At 34.1% G+C, this 19104-nt stretch overlaps 1 protein-coding gene across 10 annotated transcripts in view; it reads left to right on the top strand.

Annotated features, from left to right (window-relative positions):
* The window catches only part of LOC141394459 (facilitated trehalose transporter Tret1-like), a 54691-nt gene that overhangs the window by 21075 nt on the left and 14512 nt on the right, over positions 1-19104 (top strand). For 6 of the 10 annotated variants that reach the window (XM_073968833.1, XM_073968835.1, XM_073968836.1 and 3 more), the window contains 4 exons: positions 15314-15827; positions 17163-17405; positions 17472-17704; positions 17776-17906. In XM_073968833.1, the coding sequence (XP_073824934.1) occupies positions 17342-17405; positions 17472-17704; positions 17776-17906 (428 nt within the window). In that variant the 5' untranslated portion in view covers positions 15314-15827; positions 17163-17341. The remainder of the gene's footprint in view (positions 1-15313; positions 15828-17162; positions 17406-17471; positions 17705-17775; positions 17907-19104) is intronic. The other 4 variants (XM_073968840.1, XM_073968842.1, XM_073968841.1 and 1 more) reach the window with 1 other exon arrangement.

The following is a 19104-nucleotide window of genomic DNA, read 5'->3' as shown; positions in this document are numbered from 1 at the left end:
CATGAAATAAATAAGAATAGATAGGAAAAAATACTGATGTCCGGATTATCGAGGTACGAAAAAAATTGGATGTCTACAATGTAAAAAATTTTAGTGTTACCGCGTTGTCCGGATTAACGAGTGTCCGGATTATCGAGACTATATATATATATATATATATATATATATATATTTATTTAGTCTCATTATCACACCGAAATTTCCCGGAAATTAGTCACTACAGGTCCACGTTTTCATATAGTCCCACCGACATGGCTTAAATGTCGTATTTGATCTTCATTGTAAGTACAAAACTTTCCTACGGCACAACTGTCCTTCCGGCTTCGAAATATTATCTTCATTGACTTTTTTCGGTTACTTAAAACCGGTCCAAAAATCGGATTTAAAGTCGCAATATCCGGTTCAAAAATTAAGATAACCGGATCTGTCCTCCATGAAAATTTATTATTAACGTGTTCTTCATTACAGGAGCATTTTTTAGTAAATATTTTAAAAGCACTCCAGATGCCTACATAAGCAATAACCAATTGGTAAGTCTACATACCAATAAATAACCAATATCGAATATACAGAACAACCAAACATAGTTTTTTCTGAACCAAGACCGAGTAAACATCAAAAAAGGGCAATGAAAACGGGAAAATATTGATTTTTTGCCAAAGAGAACCGAACCTAAAATGTTCTGAGCAACATTTTTGTAGAATATTTGGATGTTGAAAAATCTCATCTTCTGATACTTCTACTACGGTTCAAGAAATAAAGGACGAAAGGATATGAAAGGAATTAAGTTAGAAGAATGAAATATTCTCAAATCGAAGCTACAATAACGCAAATGAGAGATATGAAATCAAAAAATTAATCACGCGATATCTCAGAAATTTGACCAATGTCGAAAATTTCCTTTTGAGTTCTTAATATACTCATCAAGGGCTTTCATCCCCTAATGGAATTTTTCGCTCCCCAAAAATTCTGCCGCACTGTGTAATAGAACGGTACCACCCGATTTTCGAGGATTTTGTGACATTATCACACAGAAACACAGAAATTCGGTATTCAGTCTTCGCTTGCGGTATAAAACATTTCTACATAGAATTGGCGGTATAGAGCCACGATTTAATATTGTCCCCTTGTAACAGTACCGCCCGATTTTTATACCCTGCATCCTAATATAGAGAGTATATTAAGTTTGCCATTCCGTTTGTAACTCATCAAAATAATTATTTGCGACCCTATAAAGCAGCAGTGATCAAGTGGGGTCCAACGTGCTGTCGGTGTGTGTCAAAAATATGTATGTGTTTTTGGTCAGAACTTAGATCAAGTTAGAATATGGGCTGTATCGGTCCACGTTTTGGTAAAGTCCCCATATAACGGTACCGCCCAATCTCAGGAATTTTGCTTTTTTAACTACATTTTCTAACCGAATTAGATAGAATTTGCCATTTAGGCTTCCCAGTCGTAAAGAACCTACTCCACCAACAATTATTTTTTTATAGCCCCTATAAAACGGTACCGCCCAATTCCAGGTATTTTGACGTTTTTAGCTATATTTTCTGGTCGAATTAGCTATTATTTGGCGTTTCGGGTTCGCAGTGGTAAAGAAACTTCTCAATCAAAAATTACGGACAAAGGTCGACAATTTGTTATGACCCCCATATAGCGGTACCGCACGATTTCAGGTATTTTGCCTTTTTTAACTAAATTTCCTAACCGAACTAGAACTTGCCATTTAGGCTTCCCAGTCGTAAAGAAACTTCTCCACCAACAATTATGGTTCACGTTTTGTTATAGCCCCTATAAAACGGTACCACACGATTTGAGATATTTTGGACGTTTTCATCTAAATTTTCTGGTTGAATTAGCTATAATTTGGCGTTTGTGGTTCCCAGTGGTAAAGGAACATCTCCACCAAAAATATGGACATGGGTCTGTTTGATTAGCGTTCAATTTTATACCATGCCTACTATTTAATATTAAGTTCTAGGTGAATCGTTCAATTGAACTTTCCTCATTCGCGAACTATTCAACTCATTTTGATAGAAAATGTATATTCATTATATTACCCAATTTTCCTTTCAATCAATAAAATCGAATTGCTGTAAAAAGCCCTGGGCTTTATAAATCCAATAGGTTATGGGCCATTAAAAAGCTTCAAGATTCGATAAAAGGATTAAGGATTATCAAGAAACATTAAGGACATCAATATTTCAAGGTACATAATTCGATGAGGAGCAAAGGCAATATGGCTGAAGCTAACCTAAGATTTTCAAAATTGAACAATTCCAAATGTGCGAATTGGAAATTCAGAATGGAATTATTGCAACGGAAGCAAAATCTATGGAAGAAAAAAATTGAAGAATCAAGACCCCAAGAAAATCGAGGAGAAGCAGGTAATATTGTAAATGCGGCAGAAATTAGTGATTGGGAAGATAAGGATGACGAAGCAAGAGGCACAATCGGTCTCAAAACAGCAAAAGAGACATGGAATGCTTTAAAAGATTATCATGAGCGAAATACATTAACGAATAAAGTCATATTAATAACATGAATGATTTATTCACACAATTAAGAGATATCGGTGAAGATACCTTGACGGATAAATGGAGTGCTGCTATGTTACTTGGTAGTCTTCCAGAGAGCTACGATACTTTGATAACATCACTCGAATTACGCAAAGAAGAGGAAATTACGTTCGAATTTGTTGAACAAAGAGTCATTGCTGAATTTGAAAGACGACTGCATGCTAATGCGGTTTCAAATGATGTTGCTATGAAAGTTGCTGACAATTCCAATAAGACTTGTTTCTTTTGCAAAAAGCCTGGTCACCAAAAGAAAAATTGTGCAAAATATAAAAATTGGAAAGTTAAGCAAGACAGCAGCAAGGCCAAGTATAAGGTACATGCGGTTGAAGAAAAGCTGGAATCGTCGAATGATTTTCTTTTCAACTTTGGAAGTGCAAGTAAAGGTTCTTGGCTAACACTGTGTAACATTTTAAGCCTCAAATTTTATAAAATATCGAAAATTTCCATAATTTGTATACATTTCGCACAATATCCCCAAAACCGTTAATGTTTTCTTTTAGAAAAATATTACGCAACTCTTCTGAACATGTCATTGTTTTAAAATGCCTGTATCACGTTGTCTTCAGTATTTCAACGACCATTTAATAAAATACAGTCAACCAAAAAAGCCTACATACACCCTATAAATCTCAGGTTTTAAGGGAAAGGAAGCATTTTTATGAAAATCCAAGTACATAGTTCTGTTTTATATCCCTAATAAACAATATTAAATGCAAAAAAAATATATTTCATAATACGAATAACGGTAAATTCTATAAAAATTAAAAGAATAATAGGGAAAATGTGTACATACACCCAATGAAATATGAATATTGCAGTAAAATTTATGGAATAAGCAACACAAATGTTACATTTTCTTGCTTTAGCGAATGCAATGTTGGGCAGTTGGCAACCCTGCAATGAAGCAAGTGTAAAATATTTTGTCTGCACAGAAAAAGTATTTAAATTAAAATAATAATAGCTGATAGTAGATGAAAGTTATGAATTATTGTTGGATAAACGGAGTTTTTCGCTAAATTGTTGGAGTTTTTGCTGTTTTATAAGAAATTACACTCTGTTTGTAATTAATATATCTCCCGCATTTCTGCATGAGTTGTTCTGTTGTTTAATTCTGAAGAAGAAAAGTAGAAAAAAAACAAATAAAAATAAAGAAACCAGCACTTGTTTAATCATTGCCTACTGAAGTGTAACTAAACAGCAAATTTCGTCAGATACAACATCTATCCATTGGATTTGGATATCACCGAAACGAAAAGACATCATATTTGGGTTTTGTTGTGTCAGATCCAGCTCGGATTTTATGGCCCCATCTAAATATGGTTAAATATTGAGTTTTTAAAGAAATTCCGAGCTATATCTCTGAAACCAATGCGAATCTTCTTCTGACCTCTGATGCAAATTTGTAGATAAGGACAAGAATAAAATATTTGGAGAATTAATGAACTCGAAAAACTACATTTATTGCCTCCAATTTCAACATATATGCAAAAATTCCACAATTTTTATACATTTCGCACCGTATCTCCAAAACCGTTAATTTTTTCTGAATATTTTCTTTTGGAAAAATATTTCCTGGAATGTAATACACAACTCTTCGGAACATGTCATTGTTCTAAAATGCCTCTATCCTATTGTTTTCAGTACATTTTTCAACGACGATTTAATTAAAATGTCAATAATGTAGTGAAATCCGAAATGCGAGAATAAACTGTTGGTGTGAACTGTGTTTGAAATACGTGTTGTAAAAGATATGATGCAAAATACCGCTGAAACAACATTAAGTAAGCATTTTAGAGTTTCAGAATGTTCTAAAGAATTGTTGAGAACTTTATTCGGAAGATTTTTGCAAAAGGTTACTTGGTTCAACTTCCAATAGTTTAGCCGAGCAGTTATGTAAAATTTTCTATATTTTTTAGATTTTGATGCCCCAGATGGAGTTTTTCTTATGTGGTTTCTTCAAAATATAAATTCTACTGGTTTAGGGCTACAATATTGCTAAAGACAGCAAGGCCAAATTCCTATTCGTTCCTGAGATAAAGGCCTAATAAATGCAAAAAAGTGTAGATTTAGCCCGGTTTAGATGAGGACATAAAATCCGAACTGGATCTGACAGGACAAAACCCAACTAGGGTTTTTGTAGTCTAAATATGTACTTTCAAAAAATCCGTACTAGAAGTTGTTTGCATTTTCAGTGTTGCATAGTGTATTACAACGACAGTTATCAGAGGTGTTTTGGGGTTGCTTATCTTTTACTCTTATAGCTCATTTAGACTAGCCATAAATCCTCGACTGGATTTAATAAATCCAGTACAAATCTCATTGCATTTAGATATATATTTGGGAGGATTTAAATGGCACAATTACCAAGGTAGATGCATCAGCCCATCTGATCGAATTTGAAACGTCAAGAGTATCTTTTGTAAATTGAATTCGTCTCAAGGAACATACGTCAAATTACAAATTCATTGTTTAAAACTGAAAATGTTAGCACATTATGCTACTAATGCTAACTAATGAGCAAATAAAGAATTATTTTATCGCTAAGACATCGTAAATATTAGTCTTGGTAGATTAAAATCAACTTTTGTTATACAAAGTAAATTTATTTTTTTTCGGCTTGTTTACAAATTTTGACATTTTAAATTATTTTTGCTGTAGCAATTCACCAATGCATCTACCTTGTTTCTTGTACCAGCTTGCAACTTTTTGTATTTTCTAGCAACATGTTGCAAAAGATAGAGTTGTATACGAGGATTTATGCCGGATTTAAGATAAATCCATTCAATACGAGGATTATATGCCATTTAGATATGACACCATTAGCCGGATTTAGCGCATTATCAGGTTTTATTTGCTAAATCCAGCCAAAATCTACCAGATTTCCCATACAAAAATAAATCCTCCTATTGAGTGGATTTGTTTTAAATCTGGCATAAATCCTCGTATACAACTCTGTTTTTTGCAACATGTTGCTAGAAAATACAAAAAGTTGCATGCTGGCACAAGAAACAAGGTAGATGCATCGGTGAATTGCTACACTATAAATAATTTAAAATGTAAAAATTTGTAAACAAGGCGGAAAAATTAAATTTGTTTTGATGTACAAAGTTGATTTTAATCAACCAAGACTAATATTTATGATGTCTAAACGATAAAATAATTCGTTTATTTATTTTAGATGGGCAAACTGCGATAAAATAATTCTTTATTTGCTCTTTAGTTAGCATTAGTAGCATAATGTGCTAACATTTTCAGTATTAAACAATACATTTGTAATTTGACGTATGTTTTTTGGGACGAATTCAATTTACAAAAAAATCTTTTGACGTTTCACATTCATTTAGATGGGCTGATGCATCTACCTTGGTAATTGTGCTATGAACAAAAATCAGCTGACTGCCATTTAAATCCTCCAAAATGTATATCTAAATGCAATGAGATTTGTACTGGATTTATTAAATCCAGTCGAGGATTTATGGCTAGTCTAAATGAGCTATTAATTTTTGTATGGGAAATCTGGTAGATTTTGGCTGGATTTAGCAAATGAAGTCATATCTAATAGCTCATTTAGATTAGCCATAAATCCTCGACTGGATTTAATAAATCCAGTACAAATCTCATTGCATTTAGATATACATTTTGGAAGATTTAAATGGCAGTCAGCTGATTTTTGTTCATAGCACAATTACCAAGGTAGATGCATCAGCCCATCTGATCGAATTTGAAACTTCAAAAGAATTTGTTGTAAATTGAATTCGTCTCAAAAAACATACGTCAAATTACAAATTTATTGTTTAATACTGAAAATGTTAGCACATTATGCTACTAATGCTAACTAAAGAGCAAATAAAGAGTTATTTTATAGCAGTTTTCCCATCTAAAATAAATAAACGAATTATTTCATCGTTTAGACATCGTAAATAGTAGTCTTGGTTGATTTAAATCAACTTTGTACATCAAAACAAATTTAATTTTTCCACCTTGTTTACAAATTTGTACATTTTAATTTATTTTTAGTGTAGCAATTCACCGATGCATCTACCTTGTTTCTTTTGCCAGCTTGCAACTTTTTGTATTTTCTAGCAACATGTTGCAAAAAAAACGGAGTTGTATACGATGATTTATGCCAGATTTAAAACAAATCCACCCAATACGAAATCTGGTAGATTTGGGCTGGATTTAGCAAATAAAACCTGGTAATGTGCTAAATCCGGCTAATGTAAGCTGTGTCTGGTTACCCTAAAATTTGTAACAATTTGTACCAATTGTTGCTGGAAGTCGTCTGTTAACACAAAAAACCAGCAAAAGAGAGCGATTCGAGAGAGACATTTTGACAGTTCTTTCACTGAGAGCTTGCAAATTCTTGCTGGACAAATTTCTTCTAGCAAGCACTTGCAAGCTCTTCTTCTTCCTGAAAACAATCAATCAGCCGTTTTTAGTTTTTTGTTGATTTATGTTTGTGAACATTAAAAACAATTTTGTTGTGGAAATAACATAGTCTAATTGTATTGTTTTATGGAGAACAAATTTGTAAAGTGGAAAAATACTTTTTTGTTTCATTTTCTTTTTTATTTTTAATAAAATACAACGTGTTTGCTTCCTTTGTTGGCGGACAAATTGTTCTGTTTTGGCAAGTCAGCTGATTGCTTGCTGGTTTTTGCTGGGAAGGTGTCTGTTTACTTTTTACAATTTTCTAGCAAAAGAGAATAAAAACCCCTTACTCTCTGAGAAAGTTCTTGCTGGACAATTCTTGCTGGGAAAGTAACCAGACAGACTTGTAGTCATATCTAAATGGGCTATTACGTTTCTCATTTGCTGTTGCTGCATCTTATATTGCTGTTTTTCTACTGTTGTAATTACAAATGCCCAAAATGTAATATTACTGTTACGGGATACAGTATGGGCTGTTCGGTATGTGATGATTTTTATCATATTGCTTGCTTAAAAATAACAAAAGAGCAGCGTGCATTTTTCTTAAAAAACAAAAACATTTTGTTCAAATGCACAAAATGTATAAAAATTAAAGATCAGACTTCTGTGATAGTGCTGGTATATTGAATGCAACTGATCAATGTAGCAACGCAGCATCTACTGCCACCCTTGATACAAACTTGAATGATGAGCTGCGCAAATGTTGCTCAGAACTTAACACTTCCCTGATAAATAGTCAAGACCAATATAAACTGGAACTGCTGGAACAATTTAAATCCTATCAAGATAAGATTGTTAATATCATTGATAACTTCCGTGAGGAGATGAACTCTAAAATGCAGAAATTAGATGAAGAACAGAAAAACTGCTACGACATGGCCAAACGATTAGATTGCTGTAGATGTAATGAGATACGTGAAATTAATATCCAACAGGATATTATGCAGAGAAGGCTAAATAGAGCGAACATTGTAGTAAATGGATTACCAAATGGCATTAAAGATTTAAGGACCCCGGTTGTGAAAATTTCTTCATTATGTGGTTTGGATTTAAGCCCATTAGACATACAACATTGTTATTACTTCCTGAATGGGAAGTCTGTATTGGTGAAGTTTAACTCCATATACACTCGAGATCTATTAATGGCGAATTATCATAGTGGAATTCATTTGTATTTACGAGAAATTACTGGTGATGATGTGGCCAGTCAAGTGTTTCTCAATGACCACCTCAATGCCTCTTCTTCCAAGCTTATAAATATCTGCAAGAAACTTAGAAGTTTGGGGAAAATTCAATACTTCAAGCTTTATAACGCCGATAAACCGAAGGTGGAGATAGTTCTGCAAGATGGTTCTAATGCAGAAATGGATGTCAATCAATGTGCACAGCTTCTGGATGAATGTAGTGCACTGACATCATGATATTTTAATGATACTTATGTAGTATATATTTATTTATGCATATAAGTATATGTTTTAGCTATTTTTACAAGATTTAAATTCTTTTTCTGCAAAAGTATTCAAAAATTAACATTGCCAGCGATAATGCTATTTTAAAATCGTTACGTTTCAACTATCGAGTTAATTTAAAGATTGTCCATTTTAATTGCCAAAGCTTCAAAATTAATCAAAATTCTTCAAATTATGAAAAAATTAAATGAAATTAGGGACATTTTGCAAGAAAATTATTTAGATTGTGTTGGGGTTAGTGAGACTTGGCTCAAGCCTTATATGTCTTATAACGTGGTGGACATATCAGAGTATGTTTGTCACCGAAGTGATAGACCAGAAAGTAGAGGTGGTGGAGTTCTCTATATTTCAAAAAAGATAAAACACAAGATTGTCTTTAAGGGCACTTTGTATGGTGTCCTTGAGTGTTTTTCTGCAGAGCTTTACATTGGGAGGACGACAATTTTGGTTGGCACTGTTTATTTGCCACATGGAGACTTTGCCAATATTGACGAACAATTATCTGACTTAATTGTTAGATATCGTCGTTTTAATGGGTGATTTCAACAATAACTTATTTCATTTACCTAAATCAACTCATGTGAGAAGCGTTTACGGCAACATGCATTTATCAGTAGTTCATAATTCACTTCCCACTCACTATGATGTTGCACATAGGTCTACATCCCTAATTAATTATTTTTTACTTTCTTCTCCGTCTTTCTAGTCAGTTTCAGTGCCCTGGAATTTCGCACCACTCTTTAATTTTTATTTCTCTGAATATTTCTAAAGCAAATAAATCGCTGTTCTATGAATATATTGATTACAATGCTTTATCTCCTATTGCTCTTCAGGAAGTTGTAGCGACGTGTGATTTCGCAGATATGTATAAAACTACCAATACAGAATGGTTTGACAATCCAGAAATTAAACATGGCATATCTCTAACGAATCTCGCCTGGAAAATTTATAAAACAAATCCTACTGTTGAAAATTAGAAAAGTTATTGTACGAACCGCAACAAGTCAAAGAGGGTAATAAGAAGAATTGCAGCTCAAGTCCACCTGTCGTTGTTTGATGGAAAAACTAGTGCAGAATTGTGGGGTGTTTTAAATGAATATGAAGTTGGTAACGAAAAGGACATAATTGATGTTGACGAAATCAATAGTTCCATTCGTTCTGGATGGCTCTTTTGTATTTCGTTCTGAAATTCTTTGATAAAATCTAAAGCTTCAGGTTCGGATGGATTGATTGACATTAAAATTTTTACACATTGTTTGGCCTCAATCATTTGGCCTCATGCAACTTGGAAAAATTATCCCTATTCGTAAGAGTGATTCCACTGACTCTTATAGACCCATTTCAATAATTGTCAATAATTAACGAAAATGTTTGAGTACATTGTTAAGTCTCAGATTCTTGAGCATATTACCCAAGGGCGTAGCCAGGATCAAATTTAGGGGGGGGGGCAACTTATTTTTTTGTGATGTGTATAGTTTTTACATACAAAATGTTAAACCTTTTATTTAGGTACATACCTAATGAAAAACAAGTAAAAAGCTTCCACCATAAACTATTCTGAATTTATGTGGAATATTTAGTTTTCTTTCCGTTATGAAAGTTCTATTGGCCACGATTTTAGGTGAATTGCATAAACCAATTACTTGAAATTTGGCGGTATCGTTGTTTAGGGGTATACCAAATCGTGGATCTATGTTCGCAACTATTGGCGGAGAAGTGTTTTGATTACTACGAACACTTAATGCTAAATTGCACCCAATTTAGAGAGAAAATGTAAATAAAAATAAAAATTTTGAATGGGAGGTACCCGAAGAGAGTTTTCGTTTACATGGCATTGGATGCACATCCTCTTGTGGTTGGAGCAAAGTAATTTCTTAACAGATACATATAGCATACCACGATTTGAATCGAAACACCCTAAGAATGTGCGATGTCTCTGTTTATCTGTTTAACCCATTTCATCGTAATTGGTGTTCGATTTTTCGAACAGTAAAAACATTTTATGGATGAAAAATGTAAAATTTTAAACAACTTTTAGTATGTATATTAAGTCTTCTCTTTCAGCCCCTAAAATCGGGAGGTACCGTTCTAGTTTGGCTACATAAAACATGAACCAGTGCTCACAAATTTCTGGATAGAAGTTTAGTAGGCCCAATGAAGACTAAATATATATATATATATATATATATATATATATATATATATATATAATATATATAAACCCCTGAAAAATCGGGCGGTACCGTTCCATGAGAGGTAATCCAAAACGTGAACAGCACTGACACATTTCCGGGAAATTTTTTTTGTAGGCCCAAAGAAGACTCTATACTACTCTTTAATCATTTTTCCGTTCACTCTGGTCCATACTTTGCACATCGTAATATTTTTACCAGAGTTCGAAAATAAACAGTACACTAACATAGTGTACCGCACCGAGAACAGTATCACTAAAATATTTTTAGCGTTAGTGTTCCGGAACACAAACACAAAAAAAATATTTTAGTGATACTGTTCCGGAGCACAACGATAAACGTAGTGTACCACATTTTGGTACACTAAAAACGTTGGGTACCGCTGTCGGAACACTAAAAATCGTAGTGCTTCGCAGTCGGAACACTAAAAATCGTAGTGCTCCGCAGTCGGAACACTAAAAATCGTAGTGCTCCGCAGTCGGAACACTAAAAACCGTAGTGTTCCGCAGTCGGAGCACTAAAAAATCGTTGTGTACCACATGTCGTAACACTAAAAAATAACGTAATGATAATGTACCACACACGAGTTTATTATGATTTGCGAGGAAAATTAAATATTTATAATTTTTGAGATAAGTACAAATTAAGACATAAAAACTCAGATACACCTCTTAAATCCATGTATGTATACATATTAATTAATAACGTTGGGAACTTAAGTAGAAAATATGAAAAACATTGATTCGGTTGTTGTACAATGGCGCACTACAAATTGTAGTGTTCTGACTGTGGATACATGAGTTTATTATGATTTGTGAGGAATTTAATTTTCCTCATTAAAATTAATTAATTATTTTATAATTTTTTTTAATAAATACAAATTAAAAACTAAATTTAATAGAGCACTTGAAAAACGCCTGATTTGATTTTTGGACAATGGATCAATAAAAATCGTAGTGTTCGGTTGCGGAGCACTAAAAATCGTAGTGTTCAGACTGCCGGATCACTAAAAATCGTAGTGTTCCGACTGCCGGATCACTAAAAATTTTAGTGTTCCGACTGCCGGATCTCTGAAAATCGACTGCCGGATCACTAAAAATTTTAGTGTTCCGACTGCCGGATCTCTAAAAATCGAAACAACGGAACAATAAAAATCGTAGTGTTCGGCTGCGGAGTACTAAAAATCGTAGTCTGCCGGCTGCCGGATCACTAAAAATGTTAGTGTTCCGACTGCCGGATCTCTAAAAATCGAAACAATGGAACAATAAAAATAGTAGTGTTTGGCAGCGGAGCACTAAAAATCGTAGTGTTCCGACTGCCGGATCTCTAAAAATGGAAACGCTGTTAATTATAATTTCTGAGGAAAATTAAATATTTTATGGGTTGTGGGACGAGTAAAAATTAAAAATGAATAAATAAAATGCACGTGTTTTAAATTAGTTACAAACGTTGAGAGCTTTAGTAGAAAGTTAGAAAAAAACAAGTAAGCAAAGGCTATAGTCGGACGGGGCCGACCATGTGATACCCTACACCGCAAACTGTAGGAATTAGCTATGTGCAACCGCCTTGCACGCTGAATGTCCGGGTTCGAATCCCATCAAATTGTCTACGGTGGCAAAATATCCCGTAGTAATGTTGGTGATATTTCCTGAGTATTTCAGACATGAAAAACGTCTCTACAAGTGGCAACTTAGGACACGCCGTTCGGACTCGGCGATAAAAACTAGGTCACATATAAATAACATCATATGAATCCATTGATATAAGAGAAGCCCCCTTTTCTTTACTGGGATGTTTGTGGAAAAATATATGTATAATTTATCATTTCTAAAAATTGTTCGAAAATTGGAAAATTCACATTGATTAGCCCCACCTGCTACACCTTCAAATTGTCTTTGAATATCAGGTTCCTTTTTGGAATACACCTAAAATAAATACATATACATATATACCACGCAATTTGGTATATTTGTTAATTGGGAAAATTGCGAGTTTATTCAAGATCTATCGTCCAAAATTGTGCACTTGTACCTCACATATGCCTAGAAAATAGTTCATTGTGGGCATATATTGTGATATCTAAAATATATTTTATACCGGTAGAAATAACCAACAACGAATAGGAAAATTTAGCATGCAAACAAATTTATAAATCCCAAAATTATTCATATTCAATTACACAGCAAAGAAGATAGTATAAGTCAGCTGCGCTAACGGTGATATACCCTCAGCCGTATAAAAATATATTTATTTTGTAACACGAATTTGCTTCAAAATACGTGGAACTTATAGGTATCGTAATATGGGGCTATACCAAATCAATTTTAGTAAGATAAATTCTATGTTTTGGAAATATTTGAGAATTATTTTTTCAGATTTGTAATTTTAGTTAGAGCTGGCAGGGGTTTTTGGAACTACTGGACTATTATCTCAGGAGGTATGACTTACCCAGGGAAAGGGACCATAATAGGGACCGTAAAAAGAACCTTCTCCAAAAAATAATAATAATCAAATAGATCCGATACGGGTCCTCCAACTGCACTTTTCCCAAATTTTGTGTGGGAGGTACTTGAAGGACGGACCGATATAGTCCATATTCCTACCGGACACATGACTGGATGAAATAATACGATGTGTAAAGTTTCGACCAATCAGAAAATCCCCTTGAGAGTTAATTTGCGGATTTGCGGAGCAAGTACAATCTGCTGAAAAAAATTCAAAACGATTCAAGAGGACTCTTAAATTTCCCGTTTCCGAATTTTGTGTGGGAGGTACCCTAAGGACCGATATAGTCTTATCCGATCTATATCTGGAAGGAATAATAATATATGGTAAGTTTGGAGCAAATCGATTGCTCACTCCGCCAGTTATCGTTCACACAATTTATCGAAAACATTTTTGAAATTTTTTGGGGGAGGTGTGGACCGACATAGCCTACATTCGAACATAACAAAGTTTGGGCAAAATATTACGAAGTATAAAATTTGGTTCTAATCGGTAGATCCGTACGAGAGTTATCGTGCGCACCAGCCAGCTAGACATTAAAAGAGACAGATGAACGGACATCGCTAAATAGACTCCAAATTGCCTGAAACGAATTTCGTCCAAATATACTTGGGGTCTAAAACCAATATTTCGATGAGACACATCTTTGGTCGTATTTTGTTTGTATCCCCTTTACCCTAAATCCTGAGGTATAAAATAGGTGGCGAGGCGACCCCATGCTGCAATATTTGCATTAAAATCCAATTTGACAACTGAACTGAAAATTTCTCTGTCATGATAGAGACAATTTGTAGCATGGGAGGAAATTGTGGTTCTCTACACAAAACACATTATATAACATGCAATAGGTGCGTTATCTAGCAGACAAATTATTGCAGTTTGCATCAGGGGAAAGATCAGTAGTTATTTTTCCATATGTAGGCTACTTTGTCAGTATATGCCCTCCAGAAATGAAAATATTGACCAACAAAAAAATTTGTATATTTTTCATCCAAAGGTAATGGTCTATGTCAACCGCCAAATAATATCAGATTATCATGCAAAATTATAGGCATTTTCTTCAACCTAAACTCTTACCTCGTGCAAAATTTCGTGACTAGTGAGCTATAATTGCGACCTCTAGCGGGTTTATGATTACACTACAAACAAAAAACTGGATATATTAGGCTGTAACTCTGTTATCTGATCACGTACATCAACATAATTAACATCAATTGAATGGTCAAGAGATCGTCTTCCAAATATTACTCACTAGTGGGGAATGTGTCTTTCAGGAACAAAGATATAAGCTGTTCATTAAAAAATTTCACAATTTTCACACAAAAGTTGTGGTCCATTTAACCCTCTAAATATTATCTGATCGCCATCTCAACTTGCAAGCTTATTCTTTGTCATATACTCTTACCTTATTTAAAATTCCATTTCACCCGCTAAATATTTCACGATCATCACCAATTAAAATAGCGATCTATTCTGATGTGAAACCGACCTCCATACCAAATTTCGTGACGATCGGTCCATAATTGCGGCCTGGAGTTTGATTACAATTTATAATGGACAGACGGACACACGGACGGACGGACGGACGGACACACATCTCAAAATCGCTTTATCTCGCCGAGATATGAAGATTGGTATACCACATTGGGGGTCTCCGACAAATATTTCGCGGTGTTACATGAATTTTTCCCAAAACAAACTTATAATACCCTTTCCACATAGTGGTGTAGGGTATAAAAAGTATATATGTATATAAATTTCAAAACACAAATTCTCTCAATGACTAAACCCAACATACTAACTAGGCGTTTACACAAAACAATTTGTCTCAAATGTCACCCAGCTAACCATCAATTATTCACAGACAGTAGGGGTAACATTTTTTGTAAAAATAAGTGATATAATAATTGAAGTGTTTTGAAAATAAAAGAAGATTAAAAATTAAAAAAATATGTAAACGTAAAACAGAAAGAAATCGATGATTTTCATTCATAATTTTACTACTGTTTTTGCAGTTGTCGAATGTTTTGAGTTTTTGACAATCAATACATGAACACAATTGTCCTAATTGTCCTGTTATTTGTAAACCCAAGGTAAAATTACGTAAGGTAATAGTTGTGCTTTTTTACTTTTTCAGTATCTGGTTCTTGTGGTATCGAGGTGATAACCAAAAGTTCAAATAAAACCAAAATGGATACTGTGGATATTAAATTCGGGCAATTGGCGGCCATTGCAACCATACTGAAATATGGCTCCTAACCTATGCCGATAAATTACTGCAATTGATAATCAGTTGCCAGTATAAGGATGGCTCGGACTTTCTAAAGTATAAGTGCTATATTAAAATTATTCAACGAATCGGATTGGTGTATTTGAAACCACGCATTGCAGCCTGGCGTTATAAGCGAGGAACACGTTCATTGGCCTCAAACCTGTCGCAGGCAGCAAATACCACATCTGCTCAAAGTAGTGGCAATGAGGATAACTAACAAACGGGGGAAGAAGAATGTTCTGAAGATGAAATTGCAGTACCGGATGCTATTGAAGGAGTTATTGAGGAGTTGCTCCAAAGCGGTGGTAATGATATACGTTGGTACGCCGCCAAAGGCGGCCGAGTCACCAATCGTCTGTCCAAAGAATTAGCAGATGAGGTAATTGGTTCCGTGATTGACATACTTAATTCCTTAGAGCCCTATGAAGCTTGGCTTGGGGGGTTGTTGTTGTTGTTGTAACAGTGTTTATTAGAGTTGGGTAATCTAGTTCCTTGTACTAGTTCCGAAACGTATGAGTAACATCATAAAATGTAACGTATGATATTAAGTATACGCAGTTGGTTCAAAGAAAAAAAAACGTGGGCCATTGGAACTGCGAAGCGAACTAGATAGTTCCTTTGGCACAACTCTAGTGTTTATTATTATGTTTGTATGTTCGTTCTACTGTTCAATCTCTATCTCCAGTTGCAGGAAAGTGGCTGCCTCGATGGGATGTAACCACAGATCCACTGGAGTTAGATGAGTAGGTTTGGCGGGGCAGTTACCTGGTTGCCTGGCTTTGTTTGAATAAGCCAAGAGAGGTCTTTTATTGCCTTATGGCCTAACAGAGATAGTACCATTGTTGTTACAGCCATTGTTTTACGATGAAATGAAGGGTTACATGTCAGTGGGACAACACATACGTGACGCGGCATGCTATATGTGTTGGGCTTTTGTCCGATCATATAATCCAGATGATTTTAAACCTTTTTCCCAAAGGTAAAACAAAAAATTATGCAATTTAGTCTAAAAAATTCGCCAAATTATATCGAAACCGTGGTGGTGTAGGGTATCATTTACTGGTTAAATATCAACTACTAATCCCCTAATTAGCTTTCTTACATATATGCAACTTTTTATTTATTTTCTTTTTTGAACCATGTCGACGCAAACCACCTAGTCGGACATTTTGATGAGTTTATAGCTTATGTATAAATATACTTAATCTGCAAGCTATATGTTTTCATGTCTATATACAGCCTCTGTACGTAAGTATATATTAGGGTTATGACTTTTCGACAATTTTTTTTATCAAAAATGATTATCTGTTGCGAGAATGAATGAAATTTCGCCTATTAATGACTAAAATAACTTTTAACCAATTTAAATATTGATTAGGGTCATGTATAAACCACTTTTAATTACTAATAATTATAATTATTGCTAACAAATAAAAATTTCCAAATTATTTTGTGCGTGGGTGTTTTTTATCGAATCACCTAATAATTAAGATTTTATGTAATCTTAGGTAAAAGCTCATCCAAATATGATACAGGGATACGAGGTAGTAAAAAAGTCATAACCCTAATATACATGCGTACGTACATATATAGGTATGTATGTGTACCACCTTTAGAATAATCACTTGTAAATCTGAAGAAGATCTGCAGATAAGACTAGCTAATAAACATTTTGGCGTGATAAGAAAATAAAGTTTTTTTTAATTTCACATAGAAATCAGTCGTTTTGTTCTATGAACAGTCCATCACAAGTGTTAGTAATGCAGCTTCTCAACTAGCGATGTCAACGGCAATCAGATATTTTCAAACTGATTTGAATGTTTCCACCATAAATGTATAAAATATAAAAGTGAAGGGCGTTAGTGCGAAACTTCAAGTATAACTTAAAGAAAAATGATTTTTAACGGTGATTTTTTTAAAGTGGAATATAGGCGGCAATTGTTGGCGTCTTTAAGCGGTCTGTAGCGTATGAAATTTGTGTATATAATGATGATATATTGAAAGTTTTATTATTATTCAATAGTAACTATGATATCGTTGGCTCATGGAATTGGACTGGGTTGGCTATCTCCAATGTTGCCAAAATTACAATCAGCTTCGGCTACGCCTATTGATTTCACTGTCAATGTTGATGAGTCATCCTGGATTGGAGCATTAATAAGCGTAGGTGGAGTGATAGGAAATATAAGTTTTCTTTTAATTTTCGATCGATGGGGACGCAAAGTAGCAATATATGGATTAGCTTTCCCCCATATGGTAAATACATATATCAACAACTCATATGAAAACGACGAAATCTTAACATATGTATGTTTCAAAATATTCAGTGCCTGTGGTTGTTATTGTACTTTGCTGAATCGGTTGAATATCTATACGTAGCTCGAATCTGTGGTGGCCTAACTGGTGGAGGTATATTTATTGTGATACCCATATTTATTGGTGAAATTGCAGATCCATCGTAAGTATTAAATATAGTGCAGTAAGAACATCTCAGAATACGTCTGATTTTGAAGGACTAAAGTTGACGCTACATATTATAAAAAATGAACTTTTATAATCGCCTTATCACGGATATGTTCCTCTTTAAGCCTGCAAAAAATATTTTAATAAAACTAGTACACATTTTTAGTTTTCCTGAGTATTTCAGGCATGTACAACCTCTGTTCAAGTAGTGGTTTAATACACGCCATTAGGACTCGGCTATAAAAAGTAGGTCCCATATCAATTTTGATCAATAATGGTATTCTGTAACTTTTTTGCCATTGCCAACAAAAACCGCCAAATTAAAACGCAAAATTATGATTGAAAAGTTGAAATAAAATATGACAACTCGTGTCAAATACAAATTTCCAGTTATAGATAACTGTCGGTAATTCTTTCCTTAAATAGCTACAGAATCGCACTACAGGTTCTTCCCTTGGAATATGTCCAACAGAAGCAGAGACATCCGTCATGGAAATAAAATTACACAAATTGGAAATTGTGATAACTGAGCGTATTTCTATATCTCTAGTATTTGACTACTTTTAGTAACAAAATATATGTACCAGAAGCTGATCCGAGAAAAACTTATGCACGAGGGTAGTGGTGTAGGGTATCACATATTCCCGACTATAGCCTTTGCTTACATGTTTTTATATTGTATAGTTGAAACCGCTAAGCCTCGCTACCCCGACTTAACTTCAAATGTTATCATTTTTAAAATATTTTAATTCATAAATATAGGAGATATGAAGGAGTTCTGTACCCCTTCAGAATATGGCATTTTTGTATGTTTCCTCCTAAATCCTTTCCCTCTTTATACTGTTACACAATTTTGACAGATTGGATGTAGATCTCCCCTTAAAGAAAATAATTAAATTAGGAATAACACTTAGTTTGAGGTCATTAAGTTTGAGGATAGTTGTAGTTTATTTTATTCATGGGAGTAATTTTTTCAAGTGCATATGGGAAATGTTGTAAAATATTTCACATTCGTTTTCAAAAAAAAAAAAAAAAAAAAAACTATACTTTCTTCGTGTTACGTTCAATATTTCTGGTACATATCGCTCATTTACTCAAAGAGTGGCATAACTCAAAAAATGCGTTTTCTGAGTTAGCAGTTTCTATTTTTTCTACGACTTCTCTTTTATCTTGTGTCAAATTTTCATGCCGAT

The sequence above is a fragment of the Musca autumnalis genome, unplaced genomic scaffold (genome assembly GCF_047663935.1).
Source record: "Musca autumnalis isolate F117 unplaced genomic scaffold, ASM4766393v1 scaffold_2, whole genome shotgun sequence".
Lineage (NCBI taxonomy): Eukaryota > Metazoa > Arthropoda > Insecta > Diptera > Muscidae > Musca > Musca autumnalis.
The sequence above is the reverse complement of the archived record's forward strand: the minus strand, read 5'-3'. Positions and strand labels throughout refer to the sequence as shown.